The sequence below is a fragment of the Gymnodraco acuticeps genome, unplaced genomic scaffold (assembly GCF_902827175.1).
Source record: "Gymnodraco acuticeps unplaced genomic scaffold, fGymAcu1.1, whole genome shotgun sequence".
In the NCBI taxonomy this organism is placed as follows: domain Eukaryota; kingdom Metazoa; phylum Chordata; class Actinopteri; order Perciformes; family Bathydraconidae; genus Gymnodraco; species Gymnodraco acuticeps.
In genome coordinates this window covers 5,966,876-5,974,909 of record NW_022990295.1, presented here as the reverse complement: position 1 = coordinate 5,974,909, position 8,034 = coordinate 5,966,876, and the positions used below count along the sequence as shown (strand labels likewise).

General features: G+C 39.1%; 3 protein-coding genes across 4 annotated transcripts in view; 1 reads left to right on the top strand and 2 right to left on the bottom strand.

Annotated features, from left to right (window-relative positions):
* Positions 1 to 186: 186 nt before the first annotated feature.
* LOC117549959 (NPC intracellular cholesterol transporter 2-like) lies at positions 187 to 2,436 on the bottom strand. The gene is made up of 5 exons (XM_034222156.1): positions 2,130 to 2,436; positions 1,779 to 1,882; positions 1,134 to 1,241; positions 874 to 1,046; positions 187 to 711 (listed from the first exon to the last, which is right to left on the bottom strand). Exons 2-5 carry the CDS (start codon positions 1,858 to 1,860, stop codon positions 625 to 627), a joined length of 450 nt encoding a protein of 149 aa, XP_034078047.1. The 5' UTR covers positions 1,861 to 1,882; positions 2,130 to 2,436; the 3' UTR covers positions 187 to 624.
* A 36-nt stretch (positions 2,437 to 2,472) lies between these two features.
* isca2 (iron-sulfur cluster assembly 2) lies at positions 2,473 to 4,311 on the top strand. Its single transcript, XM_034222155.1, has 4 exons — positions 2,473 to 2,688; positions 2,906 to 3,080; positions 3,523 to 3,638; positions 3,728 to 4,311. Exons 1-4 carry the CDS (start codon positions 2,630 to 2,632, stop codon positions 3,900 to 3,902), a joined length of 525 nt encoding a protein of 174 aa, XP_034078046.1. The 5' UTR covers positions 2,473 to 2,629; the 3' UTR covers positions 3,903 to 4,311.
* Positions 4,312 to 4,390: 79 nt separating this feature from the next.
* The window catches only part of eml5 (EMAP like 5), a 35,572-nt gene continuing 31,928 nt past the window's right edge, over positions 4,391 to 8,034 (bottom strand). For both annotated transcript variants that reach the window (XM_034222144.1, XM_034222145.1), the window contains 6 exons: positions 7,794 to 7,966; positions 7,153 to 7,315; positions 6,950 to 7,053; positions 6,333 to 6,486; positions 5,678 to 5,778; positions 4,391 to 5,579 (listed from right to left, as the gene is read on the bottom strand). In XM_034222144.1, coding sequence (XP_034078035.1) covers positions 5,543 to 5,579; positions 5,678 to 5,778; positions 6,333 to 6,486; positions 6,950 to 7,053; positions 7,153 to 7,315; positions 7,794 to 7,966 — 732 coding nt within the window. In that variant the 3' untranslated portion in view covers positions 4,391 to 5,542. The remainder of the gene's footprint in view (positions 5,580 to 5,677; positions 5,779 to 6,332; positions 6,487 to 6,949; positions 7,054 to 7,152; positions 7,316 to 7,793; positions 7,967 to 8,034) is intronic.

Below are 8,034 nucleotides of genomic sequence, written 5' to 3'. Positions count from 1 at the left end.
ACTAGTTGGTTTAATCACTAGGCCAAAGCCAGTCTCTGCATTGTCATAAGATTATTTCAGAGACAATAAGTTTGCCTTTTAATTCAGTGCACATATGACAGGTATTTTGGATCATTTGAAAAATGCCATAATGATCCTTTAGAATAATTTGTACTCATCACGGTTCATATTATAGTCACACTTGGCCCAGATTATATTTCTTTATTATAGTTTATGTTCCCTTACAATTTCAAAATGTCATTCATCTAGTAGGACAAGATCAGTAAGAAATATAACAAGTGTTAGTAAAGAGGAAGTACAGTTTGTACCTTTTCCGACTACACAGCAGCCAGTAAGACAAGTATGCACTTTAGTGGAATGTGATTCAGCGTCACTCACACAAATATCAATCGCCTTGTTGCACATCCACATTTGTTAATGTTGGCAGGTCACAGACAAAAATCAGCAGTTCAAGATGTGCAAGAGCAGCAGAGTCTTGTGAACGTGGTTACACCTTAAAACAAACACAATGAGGAATGAATAAAACGAGATCTTACGAGAATCATTTAGTATCACTGGTTTTTACTCAAAGCTAAATCCCTTTAAAATCAAACAATCACTTGGTGAAGAGGTGCTTCTGCTTGTTTAGCTCACAATCTTGACTGGGAACCGGATGCAGAACAGGTCTTTGTTGTTGTCGTCTCTCAGTTCCCACTCAACAACCAGCTTTATCTAGAAAGACAGAGTGCAAGCATGATCAGTGAACATAGTGTGCTTCGTTTCTTACATTTAAAAAAAGTTTTGAGGAAGTGAAAGAGAAAGAACTAAAAATGGAAATGTTTTTTAGTTATTAAAAAAGGAACGATTGTTGCCATTGTAACATGTACTACTTACTGAAGGATACTGAGTCTTCACAGGAAGCAAGTTCACATAGTTATACTTATGCTGCTGCTGGATTGGACACACGATGCCAGACTTGCAACCATCTTCAATGGGAATGGGGAATGGGACGGGAACTCCAGCAATGATACCGTGAACCAATGCTGTGCTTGTTTGGCTCAACACATCTGTAGATAAAAAACACAAAAGTGAGGTCAAACGTTTAACAATATATGCATTTATGTTCTGATGTTTAAAAGTTAAGGCACCCTTACCACTGTTGAATGTCACATTGACACCGTAGGACACTCCTTTGTGTAGTTCACATGGCTGATTGGGACAAGGGGCAATGTCCACTGTGACTACTTTGCCAGTAGTTGAGCCTGAAGAGAAAATGGGGAAGGATGTTATCTTTTATAGAACACATTAAAAAAGGAAAGATTAATGATAAAAAAGAACCTTCATGCTTAAGTGAGCCAATTATTGTTATTTTTTAAATCCCAAATTGGGATCAATAAAGTTCTATCTTATCTTATAAGAGGAGTTAATTGTTGTGACATTATAACAATTTGAAATATAACAAATGGTGTTCAGAATGGAAATTATATATGTGGGACCCACTTTATTTGGACCCAGACATGTAGTACCGAAACAGTCAAGTAAAAAAAAAATCAAATCATAAAGAAGTTTTTAAGCAATCCAACGCGGGTGTAGGTTGGACAAAACAGCTTGAATACGTTACCTTTGTGGTCTAGTACACTTTTGGTATCAGTTCAGAATCGTTCAAAAATATAATTTACAAGTAAACAGATTGCTTCTCTCCCTATTGGATTCAGTTAAATGTGTTTAGCTCTTTAGAATTATTTACAGAGCATTTGAACGTCAATAAAGTGGCGTTGGTTAAGTTAAGTAAATCTTACCGCAGTCAAGGAATTTCACCGGCTCCGCACAGGTGAATCCCATCAAGCAGAACAACACGATGATACCAGCCCGGACGTCCATGCTTATTTCTTTCAGTGAGACCCTAAAACAAGGAAATATTGAGCATTACTCAATAGAAAAGTACATTACAGTGAACCATTCTGTAGTAGTCAGCAGAAAGTGTTTAATCACATGACTCAAGTGTTTGTTCCCCCAAATGTCCAGAAAGTAGCATTGATTATAAAGTTCGACACAAAGAAGACATACTCTTTGACTACCTGGCATAATGAAATAAAAAACAAAGATTATTATAGTTATAATATAGGAAGTTAAAAATCAACACACTGTACCTTGGTAGAGCTTCTTACAGTGTCCAAGTGAAGCCGAAAACTGCCTGGCACCTTTTTATTTCCGTGTATCACGAGATTGCTTAACGCCTATTTATCGGAAGTGGGTATTTTTTAGCCCGCAGTTTAGCCTGTCAGAAATCCTCTCAGGCTAAAAAACCCCGCCTTCTGTGATATAATTGCCAGATATAACCCTTAAGCAGTACATTAACTAATTGTTCTGTAAACTAAAACCTCAATTTCAATATGTGATTGGTACCTCTTTTAGAGGGTCGCATATGTTTTGGGGTAACTGTTCCTTAGAGGCAAAAATTAAGGTATCAAAAACCTATGGGGCCCTTACCCAAATACCTTGTTATTGGCAAGTTAACTGACAAATCAAATGCCTATATTGCACTGATCTGGGCGTTTCTATTTGACAGACAACGATTTCCGCCAATGAAAGCGGGATCTTCCTCTACTTGACGGTTGAGGGTGGAATTTAGTAACATTTGTTATGGAAGATGTTATTCGTTGGAGCTATGATAAATGCGTCAAAGTCAAAAGTATTAAGCCTTGCTAGGTAACGTTAATCTGTCTTTTATCGTACAAATAATTTGTTATTATAATCTACAAACAATCTCCTTGGGGGTAGGAACAACAACGGTGTGTTAACGTTTTACTAGGTAGTTAGCAAGCTAGCCCGTAACACGCCACCATTAGTTAGCTAGCACGTTCTAGGGGTTGCTATTACCTTCTGCTGTATTGCTGTCTGATGTTTACGTTACAATGTTTTACAGGGCTTCAACTATTCTGAGCAACATCAATGTGAGCCAACAGTTACACCGACTTCCCCTGAGCCCCCAGCCAGCTCTTTACACAGCGGGGCTTCAGCGCTTTAGCAGCGCCTCGACCCAGGGGCAGGCTGCTGTCTCAGCTCCATCTGAAGTACGACTCACTGAGTCATGTGTGAAGGTCAGCAGATACCCATGATTAAGCATCATACTGTTTGCATGTCTCTAAATAACTTAATGATACGTTTGCAGATTGAATAAAGCTGGTTCTTTACTAGATTATATGTGTCCACATCAGAGCCAGTGTTGACAATGGAAGAGCTACAATATAAATGTATCACCGCTACGTGTTACTGTGTAGGGAATATAGGCTTTAAAGTATAGAGTTATTATATATCTGAGACTTTTGACTGTGAGTGCACACATTTATTTTGATTCTGACTTACTGAGGTGCTAATTGTTTCTTGTCAAAGTTGTTGATATCTGAAACCAGTTATGGACACTCCAGCATAACCTTTTGTGGTATTCAACATTGCGATGCTGCTACTGTAATTGAATGTGTTGGGTTGTTATTTTAAATTGTACACACCATTAACCATGCTCATGTCCCTCCTTTCATCCAGAGACTAGAGGAAATCATGGACAAGGGTGAGTTTCTGAGAATCCATGTAGAGGGGGGAGGCTGCTCCGGGTTCCAGTACAAGTTTTCTGTTGATAGTAACAGGAATGAAGATGACAGGTAAATGGCCACTTGGAAGCTATTGTTTCACACTCATCGTTTCCTGATTGTTTATTGATCCCATCAACTCTGTTCCCATCTGCATCCAGAGTGTTTGAGCAGGGAGGAGTGGGCATTATCGTGGATCAGGACAGCCTGGAGTTTGTGAAAGGAGCCACTGTGGACTTCAGCCAGGAGCTGATCCGCGCCACCTTCCTCGTGCTCAAGAACCCTCAAGCGGATCATGGCTGCTCCTGTGGAAGCTCCTTCTCTGTCAAACTATGACCCTGCTTGCTTATGTCAGTCTTACTTATCACCCCGGTTCACCAGTTTATTAGGACTGTGTACAAAATACAGTAACACATTATAGACACGACTCGATTTAATGCACTCGTACTTCTGGTTTTGTAGTTGTGAAACTACTTGAACTGAATGAAAGGTATCAGTTAATCATTATGCTATCATGCAGATAGTGACAGTCAATGCTAATTGTTATCTAAGTACACAATACTCAAATGTAATCTGTCATTCCTGTCATGTATTCAAACTAAACAAAGACCCCGTTAAAGTGTTTTAGTATACAGTGCTAAGGTTCGCCTCTCTGTGTAAAATATGTAAATAGGCCATATATTGATTGCAAAGAGCTATAATATATTTGTTTTGTCTAAAATAAAACTGAGTGAAACTACAATATTTCTTCAGTCAATTTCATTAAATCCAGATTCATGTCATCATTGTTAGTGAATTCATATCACTCGAGGTCATGGTTGCTTTTTTATTTTTATTAAAGTGGAATTTAAGAAACATCTCACAAAAAATATACAAAAATAATATATACAAATGATATTTACACTGGTATAATGTAAATCAAAATATGCAGCAACAACTTTTTGTGTAGTTAAATGTTTTGCACTTTTCATATTTTCTCTGATAAAACATTCCATTTAGGTAATATATCTGACCACACAAAACATTTACTTACTGTTTTAAAAAGTCACACTGTTCATAGTCATGAAAATGCGACAATTATACGTCATAGCAGCACACTGAAAAGTGAGAAAGAGTTGCAACCGTGTATTGAAACATCAATTTACAGCTGTTCTTTTTTCTTTTTTTTCTGAGGAATTTGGTTCGGACAGATTGTCTTCCAGTAAGCCATGCACACCCACTAACCACAGACAAATCCTCAAACAAGTATGCGCACGTTTTACATGTCATGAGGGGAACACTGCCGAGGGAGCTTTGAGGTCAACCAGTCAACAACACAACCACGTAAACAAACCATAAATGAACCATGAGGGTTAACACAGTGACCAGGTCAGGTGTACAGTGCATAGTATGCTTTGGCATGCTGACATCCAGAACATAACAGTGGATGTTACATTCAGGAGGAAGGCCACAGGATTTGCAATCACCAGTACAAATAGAACAAACAAACGACTACATGATCCAAAAAGTAAATCCAACGTAATGTAAAAAAGGAACAAACCCTCATAAATTGAACTCTCAGATTAAGGCTAATTCAGTTTGCTACATGTTTTAAAAAATGGCATCGTCAGTAACACAATTGAATAGGCCCGCCAAATGGCAAAACTGACTAATACACAGATGCACAAAAAAGCTATCACTAAAATGATATGCAAATACTGTTTAAGAGAGATGTTTTTCTTTTCTTTTTTAAGGATGATGTGATGTTGTGAGCGCTGGGCTGTATGCCCTCCGCCTGTGTTCACAATCAGGACTAATGCTGTGACAAAAATGAGCCTTTCACATTAATGCATGCACTGAGATTTGAGGCAGTAAGTCTGATCACCACTCATTTACAAGCTGCCAGGTCTGTCCTCCTTCTCTTTGTTGAAATGTATCTGTTAGTGGGATTTTTTTTCTCTGGAGATTTTGGTGAGACTTTCTCTTCAGGATGTTCCTCAGTGAGGGGCATGGACACACCTCCACACAAAGAGGCTGGACAGGACACGGAGGAAATAGTATTTGTTTAGTATTTTGTTTAGTATTGTCATATGATTGGTAAACTGTAGTGTTATTTTGAGCTTCAGTCTTACCTTCTGTCATCTCCGCCGGCGCTGACCACGTAGCGATCTCCATTTGTGAAGCGAACATTAGTCAAGTGAGCAGAATGGCCCATAAAGCGTTTGTGTTTGGCCTGAAAACAAATCACATACACGTCATTCAGGTGGAAACTAGAGTCAAAAACAAGTGGCTTTGTTATAAGGCATTGTCATGTTATACTTTAAAACAGACACATTATGTACTGTATATTAGTGAGTCACAGTAAAACGTGATGCATAGTTAGCATGTAGTCAGATAAGGCAGAATAATCACAGTCACAGGTTAAAACATTTGTAAAAATAAATGTGAAGCCAGTTTTCCATAAACATTTCTTATGTTCTAGTTCGGTACTGGTGCTAATTTGGAAAAGGGTTATATGTGAAGTGCATGAAAATCGATGGTTTTGAATTATTATGTTTGTAAAAAAGGTGAGATGATCCTGGTTAAAGTTGGTGCAGTAGACGTGTTTCATTAAGACTTTTCTCTCTGTGTTTTCAGGCTTCATGGCGTCAAAGTCTGAATTTTTTTCACTTTAACACATTGGAAATATTTATCATCAGACAAATGGCATATTGTAAACATTAATGTCATAATACATCAATGGCAGAACGACAGGCAGTAATAATAATATGATGCAATCATACTTACAAACTTCTCTGGACATGGAAAGTCTAACAGCTTCACCATTCCAAAGTCATCGCCTGTGACGATGTTAAGGCCCGAGTGGGACACGCAGGCACACGTGACGTCCGCTTTGTCAGTGTTGCGGGACCAGATCCCTACCACCTCATCCCCAAGGACACTGCATACAGAAAGGGAGAGACATTTCATTTTTGGCAATTAGGTTGTTTGTAAGTGCAAGTGAAGTGGAGATATTTGTCTCAGAGTATGAGAAAAAACTCATTTTGAGAAAATGGCATTTAAACATGTTTATGAAAAATTCCATACATTTTGCAAGACCACTAGGAGAGAATGTTTAACCTATAGATATTACCATGAAATCCAGTTGATTACTTAAATTACCGGTAAGACAATTCTTGTTAGGTTATCAAATATGCATGTGATGCCTTATCTATTGCTAACGTTTGGTGAATTCAGGAGCAATCCTAGAGACACAAACATTGCAGTAAAACTAACACCTAAATGTGTATTTTGGATTTCTTTCCACGACTGTAGTCTGAGGGTAGATTTTTAATTGAAGCCAAATAGACCAAAAAATGGACCAGTAAATTAAAAAAACATTATGTTTTTGCCTTGTCTCTCACCTTGTCCAGGTGGCCCAGGTAATCCTGTCGATTTGCGACTGCTCTGTGACCTGCTTCCCGGATGGCACCTCGTACGCCAGTCGTTTATAAGAACCTGTGGAGATCTGTTTCAAAGCAGGACAGGTTAGGGAGCATACATCCAGCATCTGTGGAGACAAACATGCCCTGTCATGCAAGTTGACGAACCCTTCCACGGTTTATACCTGGACATAGCAGCTGTCAGCAGAGAAGTCCATCTGCATCACAAAGCTGGGGATGTCCCTGCAGCAGTTGATGCGGTTCAGCTGCGGGCCGTACGTCAGGTCGTAGAAGTCCACCGCGCTCTCAGTGGAGCCAACAGCCAGGTATCGAGAATTTGGACTGAACCTGTGAGACGGATCGGCAGTGTTACAACAGCCTGTCTATACTGGCATGTTTACTTTGTGGTGTGTAGGGGAGGTTTGACATATTTCAGGCTGAATATCTGTCAAAACACAACATGTAAATGTGACATACCCATAATAACTTGATTTATATAGTGCTGGTTTATTGGTGCAAACATGTTTTGTTCATAGCTTCCCTGGAGGACACACTGCGGTTTTAAATGGGCCCCTGCAAATGTCTTTACTTATGCATTATTGAGGACCATTAGCCCCAAAATAAATCTGATAATATGAATGGTAAAACTTACAAAAGAGTAACCTCTTTCCTAAAAAGTAATATATAATCTTTCAAATAGATGAGGGTAGACGTTGTTGTGCCTTTCATATATTCAAAAAAGAAAAGTTCTAGCTCACTTTAGCACTCTTCATGCATTAACCCAACAGTGTCTTGTGTAAAGTGCCATACTTTTAGTTTATTTTACCTAATATCCTGGATAGGCGAGCGCCGGTCCCTTTTCTTGCCCCAGATTTTGAGGGATGCCACCAGCAGGATGATGAACTCTCCGTTCTTCATGCCGATGGCCACCATGTCTCCTTCAGGACTGTAGGCGATGGTGCGCGCTGGGTGGCCCAAATTCACCTTATTCAGCATCTTCTGTTTCCCCAACACGGCCATGCAAGATAAGCACCCACTTGTTAACAAGGTAACTTTGGGAATAAGGA